General features: G+C 35.8%; 1 protein-coding gene across 1 annotated transcript; it reads left to right on the forward strand.

Moving 5' to 3' along the window:
- Nucleotides 1–2,157: 2,157 nt before the first annotated feature.
- Nucleotides 2,158–24,263, forward strand: LOC149571695 (delta(7)-sterol-C5(6)-desaturase-like). The gene is made up of 3 exons (XM_089813113.1): nucleotides 2,158–2,691; nucleotides 6,452–6,757; nucleotides 23,816–24,263. Exons 1-3 carry the CDS (start codon nucleotides 2,331–2,333, stop codon nucleotides 24,112–24,114), a joined length of 966 nt encoding a protein of 321 aa, XP_089669239.1. The 5' UTR covers nucleotides 2,158–2,330; the 3' UTR covers nucleotides 24,115–24,263.
- The last annotated feature ends 401 nt before the right edge of the window (nucleotides 24,264–24,664 follow it).

Genomic DNA, 24,664 nt, shown 5'->3' on the forward strand with positions numbered 1-24,664 from the left:
TTTGAAGACATTTTTTATATACCTGCAAAAATAAATATAACATTAGTAACTATGTGTCAAAATAAGAGTTCTAAAAACTACATACAATTTACCTTATGTGATTCAACATAATGAAGAGAAGAATTTTGAAAAGTACATAAATTTACCTTATGTGATTCAATTGATGAAGAAGAATTTTGAAGCTACAAATTAAACATAAATACAATTGTTTGACAAAAAATAATGTTCTTGGTGATGTGATTATATAGATACAAATTGGAATAAGTATAATTTAGTAACAAATAAAGAAAACTCATATTTACAACACGTTTCTATTTTTTTCATATTTATTTTGAAAACAATTCTAAAAACAATAATAAAAAATAAGTACAAGTCAATCATATATTAACAAATCATAGATGTTTCTAAATTAATATAAGAAAATGTTAACACATAGAAGATTTCATTTACAAGATTAAATATATAAAATCATAAAAATATTAAAGAAACTTGGCAACTTTCTAAAATTAATATATTTAGTTTTAAAAATGTTAAATCAATATAAATATTAACAAGTTTCTAAAATCACATGCTTTATAAAAAGGATTCTAAAATAATAATAATTACAAATTACAATGAATTAAGCTAAAAATATAAAAATATAAATATATAATTAATAATATAAAATATGTTAACAATTAAATCATAGTATTATTTATTAATAAGTTGAGTTTCTAAAATTCATATATTTTAGATTTTAAATTACTATTAATATACAAAATATATATTATATATTAATTAAAATATCTTATATTTTATTATACATATATTACATATATTTTAATATAATGTTATATAGTAAGTTAGTAAGGGAAGTATTATATTATTCTTATAAGAGATTTTGACGGTTTATTAAGAAATCTAATTGTAAAATTTACGATTTAAAAAAAATTTAACCTGTCAATGTGTATCGTCTCAAAAAAGTTTAAGGTTAAAATATCGAAAAACGGCCAATACGACCATCAATTTCCAGGCTTGGAGAGGAACCAAAAACATCGTCGAGTCTAAATAGAAAATTCCGCACACGTCATTTTGTTTAATGTCTTAGTTGTTGTCATCGATTGCCCTAAAAACAAGGACGCATAGCGTCAAGTTCCTGCCGAAAGCTTATAAGATCAAAGTATTAAAATATTAAAAATGTATGTAATATAGCTAAGTCTAGTAGTTGTTCCAGTTCTTGCTAAAGTAGCTTATCCAGATCTTGCTTCTGTTGTTGCCTTTATAGAATAAGATCTAGATTCTTATGTTCGTGCCATTTCAATAGTAGGGGATAGATAGATTCTGACCCAGGCTTACTGAGAGGAGGGCGTCCATCTTATATATTATATACGTTATACAACCAGTCATCTTAGTAGAATGTCAATTGATTTCTTAATACTTATGTATGTTTAGCTTAAGTCTTATATAATTCAAGTATTTAGATTCTCCTTTAAGCAAAATTAAATTGTAATTTACAATGTTCAATTTGCAACTTTTACAAAAGAATTTTATTCAAAGACTTATATGTTTATATTACTATTTTATGACTTTTATTAAATGTTATTTTTAATTTTTGTAATTAAAAAATAAAAAAATAAAAAAAAATATATAAAGCTTTATTCCTTTATTTGTTAAACTAATTCACATTATAAAACTAAATTTTTCAAATATTTACATTGTAGAAAAGTCTAAAATCAACGAGAAATATATTTTAATTTAATTTTTCAAAAAAACATATATCAAAATATGAAGAAGATATTCTTGCATATTGTCAAACTTATTTATTTCATTTCACCAAGTTGTCTTATCATATTAATGGTAGCAAAGATATTCTTACATATTGTCAAACTTATTTATTTCATTTGAGTGAGTTGTCTATAAAGTTTCAACCAAAAAATAAAACTAACTCATGACTGTAGCAAAGGTGCAACCAATAAGATTAGAAATAAATACTTTTTTGCAAATTAGTAAAATATCAATATATTTTAAAACTATATAAAGTTAAAAGTTTTTGAAAAATAAAAGAATATGATTGGATACTTTAATTAGAAAGTAGCAATTTCATTGAATGCTAGTATCCTGCCTTCCGCAGAAACTAATAACATAGAGTTAATAATAGCTGTATTTATGTAGTGTCGTGGGGTGTTGTTTTCAATTAAAAACCTCCTGGTTTAGTCATATCCTGTGGCTGGCTGGTCTTGTATGCTTAGGAATCGCGACCTCATGCTGTCCTTTCAAAAGCCAGCAGGCTTAGATTCACATCATTCTTTCTCGAGATTTGATCGACTTTGATTATACCCAAATTGCTAATCATGAAGAGATTTCAAAGATTTAATTTGAGTTTCCTTGTTTTCGTACTGTTATGCTTATCATTTTTGGATTATTCGGCTGCATCTCAGTCTGCAAGTGTAAATGCTTCATCTGACGTGAAGTTTTGGATCGTAAATGGCAAGCGGAGTTCTGAATACTTGCAGATGTTCGTGGAAGAGACAGATTGGTATAATAGCTTGGTGCTGGACTCACTTGTTCCAAGGTACATTTGGTCGCCATGGCCTAAAGTTTTACAGACATGGTTGCGCAATTACATTGCTGGGATTATTGTTTATTTCGTAAGCGGAGGCCTCTGGTGCTTTTATATATATTATTGGAATCGCAATGCTTATTTCCGCGCAGGTATGCTATTTTAAAAAATCGTCTTTTGAAAAATACATATTTCATTAGCCTGGTATCTGAATCGCAGGGTTTATTCAAGTTTGATCTCTAGGAAAGAAGAGTGGATCTCAGAAAGCGGGGAGTTTTTATTTTGAATTGTTTCTTTGCGTTTGTCATAGTAGGCCTCTCGTCCACATGGCAAATACGATGCATTTTTTTGGCTTGTTTTATAAATGTTATTCATTCCAGCGAAATAGATGGGCATGATTTGGGTTTTGTTCGGGACAAATTTCATTGCACTGTAGGGTTGAATTTGCAGATTTTGTTTTGTGCGTGAAGATGAATTGGCCCTTTCAGAAGACTTTGTTAATTGACTAATGAGAGGGCTCAATTCTTATTAGGTCGCACATCCACATGACCAATTAGGTGAACTATTGATCAATTCTGTTAACCTTCCAACTATATCTGAACAGTGTGAGTGTGTGAGTGTTATGTTGTTAAGTTGGATTGCTTGTTTAACCCAGTTGAGTATATAGTATATATATTCATATGCATCATTTTCAAGTCAATCTGCATTACCATCTTTCATGACTAACGGTTTGCAAGAATCCATCTCCCATTGATCCTAAATAGTCTACTTAATGTCATTGCATCTATGTGGTTCTCGCTCAGGAGATCATCCATCCCTGGCTCAATACACTTAAACATAGAGTTTACTCCAAAATTAAGCCTACATACAACTAATTTTTTTTTTCAATTCTTGGGCTTGGGGAAAAGCCTCTCTGTAACTGCATATCAAGATTCCATATACTGGAGCAAGCTCACAGTAACTATCAAAATTGCTAGCCAACCCTCCCTAGTTTGATTACCACTGTATACTCTATCTATAATGTTTATGCTATGTATCACTAGAAGCAGGAATCTACAAGATGCTTTTCATTGCCAGAGGTCCTCCTGGTTGAGGATCATTTCCACGAGGAACACCTACGGCCACAATGACAATGCACATCTCCATTGCAGCCACCAAGATCTCCTTGATAATTCCATTGGAGGCAGACTCATCCTCCTTGTCACTGTCAATCCCTTCATTTGCTTTGGTAACTTGATCCATCCGTCCCCATCGTTCAGCTTGACAGTGTTGTATGATGCATCTGGACATGCCGGTAGTTTGAAATCCACATGTTTCATAATTCACACCTTAGGAATAGATATGTTGTCCATAGCATAGAATTTCCCATATGTGGTGTCAACACTCATTTCAAGCTCTCTCATGACATCTGCTGGCATAATGTTCACTGTAGCACCCGAGTCATTCATACAATTCTTGAACAACTTGTTATTTATTAACAATGTCAAATAAAGGGGATCCACTTGAGATGGATTTTTAGTTACAGATGTCCCTATATACACTACAAGTGGTTCCTCAACAGTTTGTTTACGATCAGGGCCTTCTTTAATTGTTTCTCCAACACCAGATAATATCTTTAATGTTTTTTTTCTGTAATCAGGAAATTTCATAAATTCAAGTAAACTAAACAGCTTCTTCAGGAAAATGATGATGCAGCCAATGGACGGTTTACTTTCCTTATAATTTTCATGCTCTGGGGAAGAAGTTAATGGAAACATCTTTAACTCCCTGCCATGGAGCCACACCAATAGTAGCCTTATGGCAGCGGAATCTTTTTTACCCTTGTCCACATTCTCAATCCAAATGCATTATAGCTTACATATTAGTCACCAAATCTTTTTACATCTGCACAATAACAAGGTCAATAAAGTACAAATGCAAATAGCACTGTGAATCTATTCATTTAGCCAAGGGACATATTCTGAGATTGGCTGTTAAGATGAATTATTTGTGTAGCAGAGTTAAGCTTGTAGAGCTTGAAAGGAAATCCTTCTTGGACATTTTCCATGGAAGAAGGGCCTATTAACCTAAATGGATACTCAAATCTAGTTTGGAATTATTTAGATAGCAGAGAATGATGGTAGTCTTTAAATTAGGTTAGTGCCTTTTATTTGTCACTGGAAACCAGAGCCTGCAAGTAGCAGGAACATGTCCATCCAACATGGGGTGGTCTACTGAGAAGGGCAATCCATATCTGCCCCCTACTTGTGTCTCTTTATTAAACCACATGTGATTGTTTCCATCCTTTAGCTCACTTTTTAACCAACGAATGTATAGATTGAAGAGGAAGCACAATAGGATACCCGATATCCATGTCACATAGATGAACATAATATATCAATGTGCAGATGCAGTGTGCAAATTCCCTGGCAATGTTTCTTAGTACATTGTCATTGCAGTTTCTATTTCTTACTTGTAACAGTAATTATAAAAATTGCTAGCCACCACTCCCTATTTTGATTACCACTGGATACTCTATCTATAACGCTAATGCTATGTATCACTAGAAGCAGGGAACCACCAGACACTGTTCATTTCCAGAGGTCCTCCTGGTTGAGGACCATTCCTAGGAGGAACACGTAGGGTGACAATGACGATGCACATTCTCATTGCAAGGCACATTGTCAGCCACCAAAATCTCCTTGATAATTCCGTTGGAGGCGGACTCGTCCTCCTCATCACTGTCAGTCCCTTGCGTAGGGAACTTTTGATCTGCCCATCACCCTCATTCAGCGCAAAGCCAAACAGCTTCTTCAGGAAAATGATGATGGGCAATTTGCTTTTCTGATACTTTTCATGCTCCAGTGAAGAAGGTAATGGATCCATCTTTAACTCCCTGCCATCGCGTCGCACCAACAGTAGTCTTGCGGCAGTGGAATCTTCTTCTCCTTGTCCACATTCTAAATCTAAATGCATTATTAGCTTACATATTAGTCCCCAAATCTTTTGACATCTGCACAATAACATGGTCAATAAAACACAATTGCAAATAGCTCTGTGAATCTATCCATTTAGCTAAGGGACATATTCTGGGATCTACTATTAAGATGGATTGTTTATGCAGCAGGGTTGAGCACGTAGAGCTTGAAAGGGAATCCTTCTTGGACATTTTCTGTGGAAGAAGAGCCTGTTAACCCAAATAGATACTCAAATCTATTTAGGCATTATTTAGATTGTAGAGAATGATGGTAGTCATTAAATTAGGTTAGTGCCTTTTTACTTGTCACTGGACACAAGAGACCACAAGTAGCAGGAGCATTTCCATCGAACACGTGGTGGTGTACTGAGAAAGGGAATCCATATCTGCCCCCCCACTCATGTTTCCTTATTTACCCATATGTGATTCCTTCCATCCTTCAGTTCACTTTTTAATCAATCATTGTAGAGATTGGAGAGGAAGCACAATAGGGTGCCCAATATCCATGTTACATAGATGAATAAAAATATATTGATATGCATGAGCGGCGTGCAAGTTCCCCAGCAATATTTCTCAGTACATTGGCATTACATTTGCCATCTCTTACTTATGACAATCCTCATTCCTTATTCATTACTCTGGTAACCTGATTTGTAATGGCATCTCCATTCCTGTACCAATACCCTCACATCTCCAGATGACTATGATCCTCAAATAACTGTACATATGGCTTCTTGATAATATTATTAGGGAATGTGCTCTGACATTTATGTCTAAGAACTTGTCCAACATGTTATTCAGAATTTCAACTGAAGTTGGTCATTCACTTCCCATAAATTACTAACATTATTGCCATTTTTTTATCTGCATTTATGATTAAAGGTATGTGATATTTGTTTTATTTATTTGGTTGATGGGAGAATATTAAGTCTAATTGAATATTAATAATTTTACAGAGGATATACCTTCAAAAGAACCCATCTTCTTGCAGATAATGGTCTCTATGAAGGCCATGCCTTTGTATACTGCTCTTCCTACATTGTCAGAATATATGATTGAACATGGTTGGACAAAGTGTTATGCTCGTGTAAGTGATGCTGGCTGGCCTGCTTATATTGCATTGACTGCTTTATACTCAATAATGGTGGAGTTTGGGATTTATTGGATGCACAGAGAGTTGCATGACATAAAACCTTTGTACAAGCATCTTCATGCAACTCATCACATCTACAACAAGCAAAATACTTTATCACCTTTTGCAGGTACGCAGAATAATAATTTTCATTCATTGTTTTATGAGATTTTACGTGAACATATTATTTTTCTTATTTGAGCCCTACAATGACTAGATTGTTTCTCGATTTTCAAAGAAGAGCTGCATTTGTTTCCAAAATGCAATATTTTTGACACCTAGTTTAACATTACTTGTCTACAAGGATGTAGTAGAATGAATATGTGGCACATTATGTTATTACTTTCAAGTTTCAAGTGATCCTTTGTTCTGAGCTAGGATAATTAGATTTAGAGATATTAGTACAATGTTGCTACTAAGTTGAATTGAAGGGATATGCAAAATGACAATTTACCCTTACAGTTGACTGTCATATAAAAAGGTGCTTTGTGATGAGGATGATAGCAGATAGACTTAAAATAATCTCGCTGGACCTAAAATTTAAGGCTATAATGGATTAAAGTACTTGATAATGACACATGAGTTATAACAGATTAACCTGTTGTTTTATGTAAAATGGATGGGCAAATTAATCAAGTAATATGATAGCTACTTTTCTGCTCCTTTCTGTATTCCTAACCTGTTTTGATAGGATTTGGTGTTTGTTCCTTTTAGTGATTTAGTAGGGTTGTAACTCCCAGGAAATGGGTTGCGGTTATTCTTTAGGGATTTGCATTTGTCATAACCTGCCAAAATTACTGTAAATAAGTTCTTTCCTATGCTAGTGGATTTGATCCGGATCTTTCTCTCTTATTTTCAGAAGTGGTAAAATTATTTGCAAACTGAACCCAATGAATGAGGAAACATAGAATATAGTCCTGTTCAGTAAGTAAGATCAAGCAAGGAATACCCAGTCAGAGAATTGATACTTAGCTATGGTTTAGACCTAGATTTATAAAATTCAAAGAATTGTTTTTAAAGGACATGCCTTTTTAATATTCCTACATGAGAGATGGATAATCCATTATGTTTGTGGGCATGTGAACATCCCATTCATATGGTGCCGTTTTGGCTCAACACTTGGGTTTGTGGGAGATGAATGATTGGAAAAGCACTGAAGGTATTTATAAAGAAGAGGATTTTATCTCAAAAATATTGTCATTGCAATTTTTATTACTAGCTAGGGCTGCTATGAACTTATCAACAGCCAAATGTATACTCATTTGTTAGTTTCCCATGTCTATAAGTCATGTTTTAACCTCCTGGTATATGCTGAGTCCTTGTCAAGCATGGCTTTATCTGTATTCTAGTGGGACAATTATCATTTCTCAGATTACTTGGATGTGAAAAGCTATTATGAAACAAAAATTGGGACTGTGATTCATAATGGAGTCATGGATTAGAAACTAGAAATGGCGACTTTGGGATGTTTCAGTTTGGTGGTGTTGATGTAGAGTTCATAAATTTATACGCATCACAGTAAAAAGAAATAGTTCCTCTCATTTTAGGAATCCTAGTTTACAGTGAGTTGCTGGATCACCACCCTGGACTCATTTACTTAAACAGAAGAAAATCCAGAACCTAAAAGATACTAAAACGAACAAAATTCCAATACACGATAATACATTTTCATACTGATTTAAAAATCGAATTGGAGAAAGGGTAGGGATAAGGAAGAAAGATTTGATCAATGGATAATGTCCTTAATAATGGGATTTCCTTTCAGATCTCGTGAACCATAACTCGCATAAGTAATAGAAATCAAATAGAAGAAATGATGCTAAGTCCAATTGAATATTAGATCAATTACTCTTAAATGGTATTAAAAATTTAAACTGATATGAAACTGATTTTTTCAGCACTCTGTAGTATTAATTTGATAAACATGCAAAAGCTCATCTATTTCAGTGTTCAAACTAAACATGTAATAACCCTGTTAGGTTGTAGCTAAATCAAGCATCATTTTCTTTCACCTTTCAATGGTTTGTCATTTGTCAAACACTTGGCAAGCAACCCAATTACCACTAAATATATGATGTCTTATATTTTCAAACACAATATCAGTATGTACAACAAACTGATCGCAAATTTATTTAATTTTGTCCTTATAAGTTTTGCATAAATAAATACCAAACGCCAATAAACAATTTTGAAATGATTCATACCAGCATCTGAATTCATTCATTGACAAACCATACAACAATATAATGAAAAGGGAATTTAATTGTTGATTGATTGCTATAAATCAGAATTTGAAGCCAGCCTGTTATACTTTCAAACTAAGTTGCACGGGTACCTCGCCCCCCCCCCCCTCCGGACCACGTACCGGTTCGAAACGGCTCGTGGTTCTGGTCCGGTTCGACCTGGGTTCGTTTTTGGAGGCCTGGTTCGATCTGGTTCGAACCCAAGAGAACCACATATAAATTTTCCACATTACAGCATGTTTTAATTTAATTTATGTTCATACATCTTGGGTCTGGGTTGGTAGGCATTACAATGCCACAGTTTTTTAGTGTTGAGTAATCCCTAGCTGTAAAACACTTTCTATTTGAATCAAAATGCTACTAAATTTGAGACACCCACAAGAGAAGATGCTCAACATGTGGCGACCACCATGACCAATTTCGAGGAATTTCAGGGCCTATTTGAGTAGCAATATGAATTTTTCAAACACTAAACAATAAACAACGTTTTATTGGGAAATGTTGCCCTGCAGAAGAAAGTTACAGTCACATGAATATGGTCAGGTGGGGCAGCTACTTACCACATTGTCTATCACTGTTTGGCTGATTATTTCTCCTCTAGGTATATTAAAAATTGTATTTAAGAATACTGAATCTGGGACGTCAGACTGTGTTATCTAGAGGCCTCAATGAATGGTCTTTTTCCAGTTTACTGTTGTTGATCAGTGCTTGGGAGATTGTGCCCAAAGAGATTGAAGAATATTCAGCTGGTCAAAGGGATTTACCTTCTGCAAGCTAGATCTAATTAATCTTTAACCACGTTCAATTGATTATGTTAATCATAATACGAGTTTGGTAAATAAATTTATGAAAAGAAGAATTTTTTATTAAAACTTACTGTCGATCTGCATAAACTAATCAGATACAGTTATGAATTTTTTAAATGAAAGGGAAGAGATCTAGTCGCTAGGGGTTCCAATGATCGCTGTGGTTTGCTACTATATTGTTTATGCTGTTTTAAAGTTTTTTGTTGTTCAAATGTGTTTATGCTACTATGCTACATTCTAATTCTAACTCATGCTTCATAAAGATATATATATATATATATATATTTTAAATTTACATGTTTTTGTACTAACGAACCCAAACGAACTCAAACCCCTTTTCAAAATTTTGTTGAACTAGCGAACCGGTTCTCGAATCCGAACCCGGAACCGAACCGCGAACTGGCAACTTAGCTTTCAAACTATGTAATATAAACTGAATTTTACAAACTAAGACTTTGGTCTTTGCTATAGAATGTAATTGCAAAGTCAAGCTGAAAGCCGCTTGGTCCAATTTCAATCTGGCGTTCACAGTCTACCCTTACAAATGCTGCCCAGAACTGATATTGAAATCACACCAAATACAAGAACCTTGGCATTCAAGCCGTAAATCCAACACACTAATTTTGATGCAAATCGAACAAACTGGGATACCTAGAATTACCAGACTTCAATTTGTAGAGAAACCCTTGCCCATCAATAGAGATAATTGAAAATGAATTAAAACTAAATACTTTAGAAGCCAGTCGCTTCTCAGCCACAGTAGACACAGTATGAGAAGTCTCTTCAATTTAGATTGAAAATTAAATCAATACCACTTTACCTCAGCAATGGATTGTTGCACAATCTTAGTGTCAAACCCTTATACTTCAGCAAGGGCACATAAAATCAGAACTTTAGGAAACGTCACAAAGACGACAAAGCAAAATAAGATAATCAAATGATCAGATGCTTTTCTCGTCAAATGTCCTCATATTTATAATCTCCAAATGGCACCAGTTTTCCAAAAGAGCACCATTTAAGAAGCTTCCTCTACACAACATTAAAATATAATAAAGTGCTATTAATATAATTTATTAATTGCTTTTAGCTCCAAAAAATGACCTTTTCCACCATAACTTAATATTCTGACATGCAAGACCATTGTTTTTTGTTCCCACGATTTAAAAGTTTTTGTCCAAGTTCCAACAAGCTATGATACTAAGGTGACCAACATACAACACTAACAAAAATAACAACCTCAGTGTATTTAGATGAATAATAATAATAATTCACCCATCTTGCGAAAACAATTGAAGAAACATCAAAATCAAAATCTGATAACATCAAAGTGATCTTGATGATGAAAGACGATGCATGAACTTGACGAGGCGACTTACTATAGATAAACACTCTCTCCAAGATTCTTGGAGCCCAAACTAGAAGTCTGAAATAAAAACTGAGAGCATCACTCAACTCTTCTAACTCAATTGAGCTCATCGGAACCAACAAATTGACCTACTATAAATAGTAAGTCCCTCAAATGGAGCCAAAACACACCATAGGTTGCTGGAAAGCTTATAACCACACAATTGAGACCCTCAAATCCCACTCTTAGCTCACGAGGGTCATGATGGTGAACTGACCCAACCAACTACAGGAACTTGCTAAAAATGGGGACATTACAATCCTCCCTCCTAAGATTGCTTGTCTCCAAGCAATCCTGGAGCAAAATGAACATCACAGTCCACCTGGATCCCATGGGTAGAATTGTGTACTATCCCTGTTGTGTACAAGCAACTCTTGCAACAACATCACTCAAATAATTGATATCAATGATATAATCATTTGAAAATTGACTGTAGGCATTGAAGACGGTAACAATTCATCAGAATTGAGCCCCAATTGAAATACCAACTTTGTACACACCTGGATCCCCACCAAACTAATACTCACACCCAACTGTACTGTGGAGATAACAATGACCATATGAACTTGAATCACTATCACCAACTCTAACTTCTGATAAGCTATCTTGGGTGTGTGGGTATTGCAAGTGGTCTAACTTGCAACTGTTAATTCAATTTGTGAAAGACGGTGCTAACCCACATTGATGGGAAACCAAATCCTCTACCTGTGGACCAAAAAAGAAGTGATGAGCACTCATAGTGTAATGCCAATAAAAACTCCCAATCTTTGTCAAGGGCTCATCAACATCAATTTGGGAATCAAAAGATGACTCCAACTCCAACTCCGAACTGCCGGTCTGGCAAGATCTTGGGCAACCGTCTCAACATACCCAATCTCAAAATCCCTGTGGGGAAGCATAGCAGACAAAGTCTCTACAATCCTTCCTACCAACCTTTGAATGGCACGAGAGCCCCAGATGAGAGTACCATCAGACACTTTGTACGAATCCTCCTGCATATCCAAACTCTCCAAAAGATACTCCATGAAAGATTGTGCAATAGAAATTATATGTCGAAGCATCAACCTACTCCCCTGTGACCCACAACTGATCCCTCTGAAAATGTGACACCGCCAACTGTCTAATGCTATTTGTTGTATGAAATGAAGAAATAGATTCGCTTTTAGCAAAAGAAAGCAAATCAACATAAGAGCTTGATTTTACTAATACTCTTACCTCATCCATACCTACTGCACCCATATCTTGGACGAATGTGTCTACCACATCGTCACGTCTCTCATCCCCAACCGTGGAAGCAAACTCACCACCAGCCACAATATGTAATTGTACTGGGTCTGGGGTTGGTGTTGACTGTACCCTCTCTAACTCATGGTAACCTCATCCAATAGGGACTGTGACTCCGAAGAGCCAATTGAGTACACTGAAGAGAGCCCACCTCAAGCTTTTGGGTGAGCTCAGCCACCTTCTTCTCTTTGCCTAACAATGTCTCATAATAGGTGCTACCCCACACCAGAAGGTAATCCCTCTCAGCAACTAACTAAGAGTAACTATGCTTCAAGATCCTGACAACCTCTTGAAGCGCATGAACCTCTGCTAGGGAAAGGCTACTATCACCATGCTTATCTGACACAAGAGTACCCCAAGCAGATGTAGCTAGCATCTGACGGGTAGCGTTATAATTCTCAAGAGCTGAAGAAATGTCACTATCACTCACCTTCAGCTGATTGGTCACATGATGTCTCTATAACCCCTACCTCATATGCAAGCTCTCTGTCTCACTAACTACACTGTGATAAGAAACTAAATCAAGACTACCCACCCCAAGATCAGTGACTGCATGTGTGCTACTGACCTCGCACACATCTGCAATTGAGGTACAACTACTCAACACCTCAACCAACATAGAGGCTCTCACAGTATCAATCTCCTCGCATGTCTCAGCTTCCGCCTCAATAGAAAAATCCTATAAATACTGATCTTGGGACCCATCCAAAACTTCCTCTAAGTCATCAGCTAATACCTGGCAAGGGATATCATACCCGATGCAGCTCATAGCATCATCAAATGGATCATTAGATGCGTCCATACTATTTGCATCCACATCTCCTAACTTTGTTGTAACACCCATATCACCAACATCACAATTGGGTGACTCCATACGTGCCTCAGTCCCACCTAAGGAAGCAACTGCCTCTTGCACTGGAACAACACTACAATAGCTGACATATAAGCCCCCAATAACAACTCCCTCCTCGGGAGAGTCTGAAAAGTCAGTGACAACTACATCATTAGCTGCCTTTGAACTAACTGTAGCGACTACTCTGAGAGGCTCAACCTGTTGAAGCTTAGTGTTGCTGTCCATTTAGGGCACTAACACATCCACAAGTTCCTGGGAAATAAGTCCATCATCAATATTGCAAATAGGACTAGCAGGTGCCGTACTAAATATAGGTACATTTGCATCATGGACACCTGTTGGGAAAAACTCAAGCTTCCTTCCTTGCAATCTCAATATTGGCCTTCTAAATGCTGCCCTCTCAACTGTCTCTGGATTCGACAAGCTATTCGCTAACCTCTGTTGATGAAACTTAAGTTTCTCCATACTCTCTTGCAAAGCATTCATTTTCGTGCTAACTTCATCATCACTCCATTGACTTTTAGAACTATCGGTCCTCCTATGCCTCTCCATGGCTAGAAAATGCTTGAGTGTTGGTCACTCCAAATGCAACAACAAATCTGAAAATAAAATAACTTTCCTACCCCACAGGATGGTAGGAAACTGCTCTGCTACCACTGCAATGACCTTGTTGGTTATAGCTAAATCAAGCATCAATTTCTTTCACATTTCAATGGTTTGACATTTTGTCAAACACTTAGCAAACAACTCAATTACCACTGAATATATGATGTCTTAAATTTTCAAACATAATATCAGGATGTACAACAAATTGATCGCAAATTTATTTAATTTTGGCCTTATAAGTTTTGCATAAATAAATACCAAACACGCCAATAAACAATTTTGAAATGATTCACACCAGCATCTGAATTCATTCACTGACAAACCATACAACAATATAATGAAAAGGAAATTTAATTGTTGACTGATTGCTATAAATCAGAATTTGAAGCCAGCGTGTTATACTTTCAAACTATGTAATATAAACTGAATTTTACAAATTAAGAACCTGGTCTTTGCCGTAGAATGTAAATGCAAAGTCAAACTAAAAGCCGCCTGGTCCAATTTCAATCTGGCGTTCACAATTTACCCTTACAAATGCTGCCCAAAACTGATATAGAAATCACGCCAAATACAAGAACCCTTGGCATTCACGCTGTAAATCCAATACACTAATTTTGATGCAAATCGAACAAATTGGGATATCTAGAATTACCAAACTCCAATTAGCAAACTAAACCCTCGCCCATTAGATAATTGAAAATGAATTAAAACTAAATTCTTCAGCTAGCTAGTTGCTTCTCAGCCACAATAGACACAGTATGAGAAGTCTTTTCAATTTAAATTGAAAATTAAATCAAATATCACTTTACCTCAATAGTGGATTGATGCACAAACTCAGTCTAAAACCCTTATACTTCAGCAAGGGCACATAAAATCAGAACTTTAAGAAATGTCACAAAGACGACAAAACAAAATAAGAGAATCAAATGATCGGATGCTTTTCTCATCAAATGTCCTCATTTATAAAATCCAAATGGTACTAGTTTCCCAAAAGAACTCCACTTAAGAAGCTTCCTCTACACAACATTAAGATATAATAAAGTGCCATTAATATAATTTATTAATTGCTTTTGGCTCTAAAAAATGACCTTTTCCACCATAACTTAATATTCTAACACGCAAGACCACTATTTCTTGTTCCCACGATTTAAAACTTTTTGTCCCGATTCCAACAAGCTATGATACTGAGGTGACCAACATACAACACCAACAAAAATAGCAACCTCAACATATTTAGATGAATAATAATAATAAATTAATAATTCACCCATCTTGTGAAAACAATTGAAGAAGCATTAGAATCAAAATTTGACAACACCAAAGTGATCCTGATGATGAAAGACGATGAATGAACGTGATGGGGTAACTTACTATAAATAGACGCTCCCTCCAAGATTCTTGGAGCCCAAACTAGAAGCTTGAAATAAAAATTGAGACTATCACTCAACTCTTCTAACTCAACTAAGCTCATCGGAACTAACAGATTGACCGACCATAAATAGTAAGTCCTTCAAATGGAGCCAAAACACACCATAGGCTGTTGGAAAGCTTATAACCACACAACTGAGATCATCAAATCTCACTGTCAGCTCATGAGGGTCATGATGGTGAATTGACCTAGCCAATTGCAGGATCCTGCTAAAAATGGGGACATTACAAAACAACAGTAAAAATTCAGTGAATCTTTGTGGCTGGAAAGCATTGTCATGCACATTTTTTCAATTTACCAAGTCCACAGTGAAATCCAAAAGTTCACATTTCACATAATTTTTTTGATATTGGAATAGTTTAGAGTCTACACAATTCAGTACAACATAGTCAGCTGAACAGGATTCAGTCAAAGAGAGTTACCAACAGTCATATACCAGTGTTGAAGTCAACAAAAAACTAGAACTTAGTGCCAAACAGCTAGAGAGAATAAGTGATAACCCCCGTAACAGTTTACAAAATGGGGAGAACAGAGCAGCCTAAACTAAAGATAAGCGCTAAACTTCAGACTGAGATCAACAAAATTTAACATGAATATTTTGCAACAATTCAGGAGATTGTTTTAAATGCCCCAGCCATCATTTTCCTTAAGGTCTTCAAGTTCTTTAGCTGAGAGTAATTCTCCATTACATCCAGCAATATCATAGTCCCGTTCACCTAATTCTGGAGCAGAGAAAACACTATGAACAGGCTGAGATTCAAGTGTTCCAGAAGCACAGTCTATAGGAGAGGCCTTTTCCAAGTTGTCATTCTGAGAGATTTTAAGCTCCTTCATCATCTTTTCCAACTGCATCAGTTCATTTTCATCCAGTGTGGATTTATATTGGTCAAGGTAGCAAACCGCCCTTAAGTCATCTTTATATATAAGAGTAGATCCTTCTCGAACTAAAATCATAAATGGGCTAAGTGGTATTTCCAAGGAGAGAGAAACCTGTGATATAATAAAGAAATGTGTGAGTTTAAAGTTAAATTCGGTAAGTCTTTGATCCTTCTTTTGAAAGATTTCCTCATTTCTCGCTTTCCATAAGAACCAACACACTTCACATGGTAGAATGGACTAAAAATTATTAAGTCTATAATCAAAAGGTTCCACATAACCAGCAAGAACTTCACTCTAGGACAGACCAGGCGATTTCCCAATAATATAGACCAAATTTTATTGGCAAAGACACATTAGAAAAAACATGCTCAAAGGATTCAGGAACATTACACAATTTATAATAAACAGAGTTGACTCCAAGGGAATCCAAATTAGAACCAATAGCTATTTTTTTAATAGCAGCAGCCATCTAAAACAGAGCTTCTTGGGTTCAGCACCCGGTTGCCAAACATAATGAAAAAAGAAAGACCAACCAGAAAAAGGACAATGAAAACCCCAAGCCTGGTTACTCTTTGGATGATGTCTGAATCTGAAACTAGCAATCTTATAGATCTGCCTTGTTGACACTTCACTGAGATTAGAACCATCAATCCATTTTATTTGATGCAAATAAGAAGTTGAGTCATACATCTTAGAAAGAGAAGAATTTCCCACAGCTTTCAAGATAAGAGAGTATGTCCTTTTTTGAGTTCAGGGAATACCAAATTTACTCCCGATTTCCTCCCAAGATCCCAACCTATTATCAATAAATAAATCACTGATCAAAAAGATACCAAGACTGTTCCAATGCTTAGCTAAGCAGCTCTGAGTTAGAGGCAATGGTTTATCATTAAGGTATAATCCCCACCAAATAAACCTATCCACCACTGCATAAGAAGGGTGGGAGCCAATTGCAACTCTGTTTAACAGGAGCAGTTTAACATGAGACCACACCTTCCATAATGACTTAAATGCTGTAGACCGAAAACGTTAATCTTAAAATCACCCAGTAGAATATCACTGAAAGGAACATTTTCCCATTTTTTACCTTTAGAAATGAAGGGTCTTTCTACATTGTTCCTATTTAGAGCCTTCGAAGGTTCATCTCCATCAATTGCTTTTAGAATCCATTTTGAGGCCAGAGCTATTCCATGTAACTTGATATCCTTTAATCCTAGTCCACCATACTGTTTAGGGTTACAACACCAATTCCAATTCACACAGTACCTTTTTTTATTGCCAACATCATGAGACCATTAAAATTCACTAAGAATGTGTTCAATCCTATCCATATGATAATTAGCAAATAGCCAAGCAGAAGCAAATAAATATGATGTGAAGCAAGGACTTTTTGAACCAGTTGTAGTCTACTAGCCAGAGAAAGATGATGTGTTTGCCATTTGGTATATTTATGCTGAATCTTTAAATAAAGCTACTCCCACATAGCTTTAGCAGATGGCTCAATAGAAAAAGGGATGCCTAGGTATCTCACAATAGAATTAGGGCCTTTCCACTGCCATCCATGGTTCATCAACCAACTAGGAGCGGATTCCAACCGCCCTAAACTAAGGACTTATTGGAGGCAACTTTGGCTCCATAGGCTTTACAAAAGAACTCAAGTCTATCCATAGCATTGCTAAAATTAGCTTCCAACAATTCCAAAAACAATGAGGTATCATCAGTGAACTGAGAATTAATGAGTTCTTTACCATTTGGTAGAGAGAGACCTATAAGAGGGGGGCCTAGAAAAGGAGTCCTAAGAATATAGAACAGAGCATCAACAACAATGAGAAGAGGGAAGGGGCTACAGGACAGCCTTGTCCGATAGATCTCTGAAGGGGGATAGGGTCAGACAAGCTACCATTAATATCAATAACTGTAGAAGAGTCCTGAAAGAGTACTTGAATCCATTTACAAAAATAATCAGGAAATCCAAATGCCTTCAACATTCCAATAATAAATGGCCACTCAATCTTGTCATATGCTTTTTCAAAATCTGACAATACCATAGCAACATTTTGATCTTGTACTTTAGTCCAATGCATGGCTTCCAATCCTATTATCCGGTTTTCTAAAATATATCTGCCTTTTATAATTCCTGTCGGAGTCACAGAGATGAATTTGTCTAATATGTCTGAAATTCTCTTTGCCAACAATTTGGAGAAAATTTTATAGGAAATATTTATTATAGTAATTGGCCTCCAATTCTTGACTAAAGTTTTGTCTCCAATTTTAGGAATTAGTTTGATTAACCCCATATTAATAGTAGGACCCGAAGATACTCTAGAAAAGGCATCTTCATACAAAGATAAGAGATCCTCACAGATCCAGTCCATGTTGATTCTATATAATTCAGCAGTAAAGCCATCTTGGCCAAGAGACTTATCATTGGCCAAGGAACTAATGGCCTCCTTAACTTCAGCAATTGAGATATGCTTATCTAATCTCTCAAAATCTTCATGAGATACTTTCTTTGGAATCAGTTTGAGAGACTCATTTAGAGCTTCTTTATTTTGGGGTCCACGCTCAGAGGTAAAAAGATCACAATAAAAAAAAAAACAAACAGATTTGATTAAATCTGGATCACAGGCTTGTGAGTCTGCAACTTGAATCAATTCAATTAGTTCCCTCTTGTTCTTAAGGTTAAGGTCAAATCTGACTGTCAGCTCATGAGGGTCATTATCCACACACATAGTGAAATCTTTTGTTTGATCCCAAGCAAGATTCCTAAAGGCCACCTGATTTCTGACTTGGATGAGACTTTTGTCCAAACAAACCTCTGATTCCCAATTCGAGTGCGAAGAAATTCCTAATGCTTGGTTGAAATTCCTAATTCTCAGTGATTATCTCTAAAATCAGAGATAAGGTGCTAAATGAAAATGAAATCTGGGCAAGGATATAGGCCTTAAACCCATTTAAATCCCAAATTTTTAAAGAAATTAATTTCAAGCTAGGAGATTAAGGCCATTTTGTAAAAAAATTTCAGAATTCCAAGATCTTGAAGTTGTCCAATCTAACAAGTCATCTTTTAAGGAAAGACTTTGGCGACCTCATTATCGTGCTAAGCAAGGTCATGGGAGAGCCACATGGATCCATTTTTTAACCTTGGATGTTCTACTTCATGGACAAGATATCTGCATGAGAGGTTATTATTGAATGTGCTAAGATAATTTGTAACAACCTTGATCTCCAATTGAGGATGATAAAGAACACATACATTTCACACAACTTCCTATTTCGGCCATGGTATTTAAGTTTCTATGATTGACCAGCTTGGGACAATGTGGAGCTGCAATAGGTGAACTCCATGTACATGAGTGCTATCCATAGCTACTCCTTCATAACAACAAGCACTTCAAGATCTTCAATGATGCATTTTCTATGAGTTGTAAGAAGACTACATGAGGCTCCACATAGAAGATTATCTGAGGAGGCGAAGAAGCTAATCAAGAAGCAAGGATCATGATAATCCAATATCCCAAATTCACATACATTCAAGTGTTGGGAAATACTTGTCCTAGGAAGCTACCAAGGTACCCTACCAACAAAATTGGTGATCATGGAAGTGGTAATGCAACTAATTGCCTATGATAAGTTTCAAAAGCACAAACACAAGCTAGGGGTTGGATTTCAATTCAATCTTGGAAGTGATTTGCTCGTCCGTAACTAAGGCTGTAGAGAAAGAGTTTGAATTCTAAGGCTTGTGGTATTATGAGATGAAAGAAAAATTTGATCTTGAAAAGAAAATCAAGAGAACATATGGAAACAAATACCTTCACATCACACACATAGAAGATTATTGGGCAGATGCAAACGATAATTTGGAGATCAGGAAGAGAATGTTCTCAAGGCTAACATTGGATATGATCAGAAATTACAAATGGAAGCAAGTCCAATTCCTTGATTAAGTGGAGGAAGATGATAGAGTTACTAGGAGTGATTTTGGAACAACTACAAATTAGGAGTTGGAAGTTATCAATTGGCCTGATGATAAGAAGATCAACCTAGAAGCCTTAATGATCCCAATTACTCTTTTCCCCTAGGAATGGCTAGATAGAAAGATGACAAGTTCGGAAAGGAGGGTAATCCCATTGACATATGAGAAGATGAAGGAGGTAGAGGAAGTTGAAGAAGAATCATCTGGGCAGCCCCAAGCATCAAGTGAAAGGCAACAAGGTGAGGTTAGCTAAAAGAGAAAGAATGTTGGTAAGGCCCTGCCCATAAGGATTCAAGACATAAAGATATTAGGATTGAGTAGCCACAAGCTAAGAAGCAAAGATCAAATGTTCCCCCATCATAGGAAAGCGCTACTTCGAAACAAGGAAAGACTATTCCAACAAAGGGAGAAGAAGTGAATCAAGTGGTTACTTATGAATTAGTGGACAATGTTAGCCGAAGTTCATCCAAATATTCTCCTCTAAGTGTAATTGAGATAGTAGGAAACCTTCCTCTACAAGGGAAGATGGTGATGGAATCATAGATATTGAGGATTCTCTTGAAGAAGGTGAAATCCCAGCTTCAAACGAAGGCCCAAGCAAAAATATAGCCATCATACCAATTGAAGAGAATGCACAACACCTACTTGGTTGAGAGGAATATTGCATGAGAAGGAGATCGTAGATCTAGACCCAATTGAAAATAATGAAGACATCATGCAAAATCTTGAGAAGGAAAAGGAAAGTCATCTTGCAAGGAGGTTAGTCAAAGTCATTAGAGATGATTTAGGAATTTGCAGGGTCTAAATTGCCATTCCAAAAGTAGATAAAGTAAGGGGTAACATCGTTCTACAAGATTATGAGATTATTGAACATGATTTGTGAGTTACTACAATGAAGCAAGAGCTCGAGGATACCCATGGTGCCATTCACATATTATAGGAAAGAGTGAACAAAGAGGTAAGGAAGAAGAAGAAATACAAGGAAGAAAGTGGAGGATTTAGGGAACACCTTAAGCACATCTTCAATCCTATCCAATAGAGAAATCATACATTTGCACCACCTCACCCTTGAGAGAGAATTGGTAGACAATTTGGAGAACTTTAAGATGTTATTCTAAGAATTGAAAGCGCAAATGGAAGCTGTTGTGCAAGAAGTAATTACCTTCCTTTCGGAATTCTTGAAACAATATCATTCATTCACATCAATTAGAGCAAGACTCCAAACCTTGGATACACTTTGGAAAGAATTTCTTTCCATTAGAGAGAAAACCATCCTTCAATTGCAAACAATGACAAAAATTCTTGAACAACGGTTGAAGAATAGCAAGGTGATAAAAGCAAGTGGGATGCAAGATATTAATGGTACTTTGCTTTGGTCTTTAGGCAGGATAGTTCAGAGAAGACAAGGAATGGTTGTTAACACCTCAAATCCACCATGCAAGGAATTTGTGACGAGGCTAAGGAAGAAGTGGCAATAACATTTTCTCTTTTGATGAGAAAAGAGAAGAAATCATGAATTTGGAAACATTGAAGGAAAGCTTGAGAGCTCTCAACTTTGAAGATTATAACTCCATCAAGAGGGAGTAATTGAGAAATTTTGCAGCCTTTACAACTTTTAGGGCTTCAAGACAAGAAATCATGCTAGATTGGGAGTAAACTATTTCCACAAGTACAAATGAGTTAAACATGGTTGATTGGAATTTGCAAAGACCACCTATACCTCCAATGGATGAGCTTAACTACGTTTTGTCGAGGTTGGTTGAATTAGTAAATAGAGAAAAGAACAAAGTAAATTATCTTCTAAAGGAAGATTTGATGTAAGCCTAAGTGGCAATTAATTTTCTCATTGAAATGATTGGCCCACTGTTTGGTGCCTTTTGATTAGTTGATAAAACTTTGTAATTTTCCTATTGGCCCTTTTGAAGGTGCTTTAATTTCATTGGATAATGTGGTGGAAACCCTAATTATGGTTTGCATTTTCTTAATCTTGGCTATTCATTGTAACTAAGCCCCTTATGTATGTAAGGCTTGCTCTCATCATTTGTAAGAAAGAATTGTTGCTAAAATGCTGCCAAATTTGCTCTACTATTCATTGTTATGTCTTACATGGTGAATTACATGATTAAATTGGGAGTATTGCATGGTGATTTACATTCCTCACATAGAATAGATTTGATTTCAAGTTGTTAAGTTAGAATTTGCTTTAAGTAATTTAGTTGGAATAAAGCAACTATGAATGCATACTTGCTAGAGTCGATCATGGACAAAACCACTAACTACTTAGTGATTGCAAGTCTTGCCTTGTGTGGACGAACAACATTTGAATGCATTCAATTTCATTTGTATTTGATCTTTAATTTGCATCTATTGATGGGATTGAAGAAAGTGCATTGATATGAAAATCATCTGAACAAACCCTAGAAACTTGCCCTAGGTGAGTAAAGTCGATGAAAAGACTGCATCTAGTAGATTCCAAGTATATTTTCTCTTCCTTGTATCCTTGGATAGGAGTAGAATTAGTTAGATTCCCAAGTTTAAGCCAACCTCCATAAGTTGATCAAAATATATGTTCACTGCACATTGTGGAGCCAAATCTTTAGAATCAGTTGACAAGCCTTAGAAAACAGCGGAAGTCTCCTTAGTGATCTAGTAAATTACATCATTTCAGTTGTGAGCAAATGTCCGCATTAATAAGGAACCTCAAAGTCACCTTATGATCTTTCATTGCAGTCTTAGCATAACAAGTATCTTTATTCAAGAGAGGATTGGATAGTTGGCGTTTCACCTTGAAACATGAAGTGTTTGATTCTGTACTCAACAGAACCAAGAGTGGATATCATCCCTCGTTGCATCATGTGGCTCTTGCTATCCATATGAGGGGGTGTACCTAGTGAGGAGTCCATATTTGGTCAATCCTCTACCCTAGGCCCAAGATTAGATATCACTTCTCTTGGCCATCATGTGGGACTTTAACATCCATATGAGGTGGTGTACCTAGTGAGGAATTTCATAGCATTCCCCCTATCATTCTCACCCTTATTGTTCTCCTTATGATTAGAAGTTTCTTTCATGAGTTTTAGCTACTTTGTGTGCTAGTATTTTTTGAATTATTGATTGATTGACCTACTCAAATTCACACTCATTGAAGAATTACATACCCATGGCCTATATACTGACAATAATGTGCTATGCAGAGCAGTGATTTTTAACTTTAATGTATATTTTTTGAGTTTTGTCCCTTGGGTCAATATTCTTGTGGGGGAAATGCTGTCATATCAAGACTATTATTTCCTTTGAATTAGTTGTGGCGTATTTTGCTTTGATTGTTCAGGTTACTTTCTAATCAGATTTTGCTTGACTACATTCTTTTTTGGTGTTTATCTTATCATGTTAGAATATACATATTCTTGTTTGAATGAGCATTGCAAGTGCTGCAAAGATTACATGATAGATAGATATATTCTTCTGAGGTTCGAAATAGCCAATCCTGTTTTCTGGTGGAATTTCTTTTGTCTGATTGTTGAATATTGGAAATAGTCAATGCTTTCTTGTTTCTGTTGTTTTATCATTTTGTGTCCATGTTCATCACAGTTACCCTGGCCAGCTTATTTTGTTTTAAGTGCAGTCTCAAAATATGATGAATGTATGAACTGACTTAAGTGATATTTAAAAGGAATGCTTTTCTAACTGCTAATAGTCTTCTCCAGGATTGGCTTTCCATCCTCTTGACGGGATTTTGCAGGCTATTCCCCATGTGATCGCTTTGTTTATAATTCCAGTACACTTTTTTTCTCACGAGTTTCTTCTATTTTGTGAGGGAGTTTGGACAACTAACATCCATGACTGCATACATGGTAAGGTCTGGCCAATTATGGGGGCTGGTTATCACACTATCCATCATACAACATATCGACACAATTATGGTCACTACACAATTTGGATGGACTGGATGTTTGGAACACTTCGTGATCCAGTTCTTGATGCAAAGAACTCAAAGGAAATGTAATGCCTGACAATCCTATATATAATGGGGATTGATTGTGTCTTATTTGGCTATGTTGTTTTCAGTATTGAGCATTTATTTATCAGATTTATGTTTAAATTTGGAATTAATTTTGATCATTTTACTATAATATGTATATATAATTTTTAAAATGTCTGCATGGTTGCATGTGTGAGGCTGCATAATGCATGTTGCCACTTCTCATGTTTTTGGCATTGACTCCTTGTGGGATGATTAATTTTAAATTTTCAAATGTCTGTAGATGTTTGAAAGAAGGTAGCTTGAAACTTGAAAGCATAACAGTTAATATATATCAAGCATATAAAAAAAGTTGCATGAGCTTGGCCAAAAAAGTTAATAGAATTTTATGTAGCTATTTTATCATACCTCCAAATTTGGTCTAATGACAGACATTTTTCTCTGTCACAGCAATGTATAAAATACCTATCTGAATCATTAATCTAGAACAGTAGTGTATCTCTCAACAGGTTTTGGTAGTGAATAGTAGCTGCCAAGAGTGTGCTTATGGGGTTGCAAGTAGAGTGGGTTTAAC

This window comes from Cupressus sempervirens, chromosome 2, assembly GCF_028749045.1.
Source record: "Cupressus sempervirens isolate cs-2001-9-10 chromosome 2, ASM2874904v1, whole genome shotgun sequence".
NCBI lineage: Eukaryota > Viridiplantae > Streptophyta > Pinopsida > Cupressales > Cupressaceae > Cupressus > Cupressus sempervirens.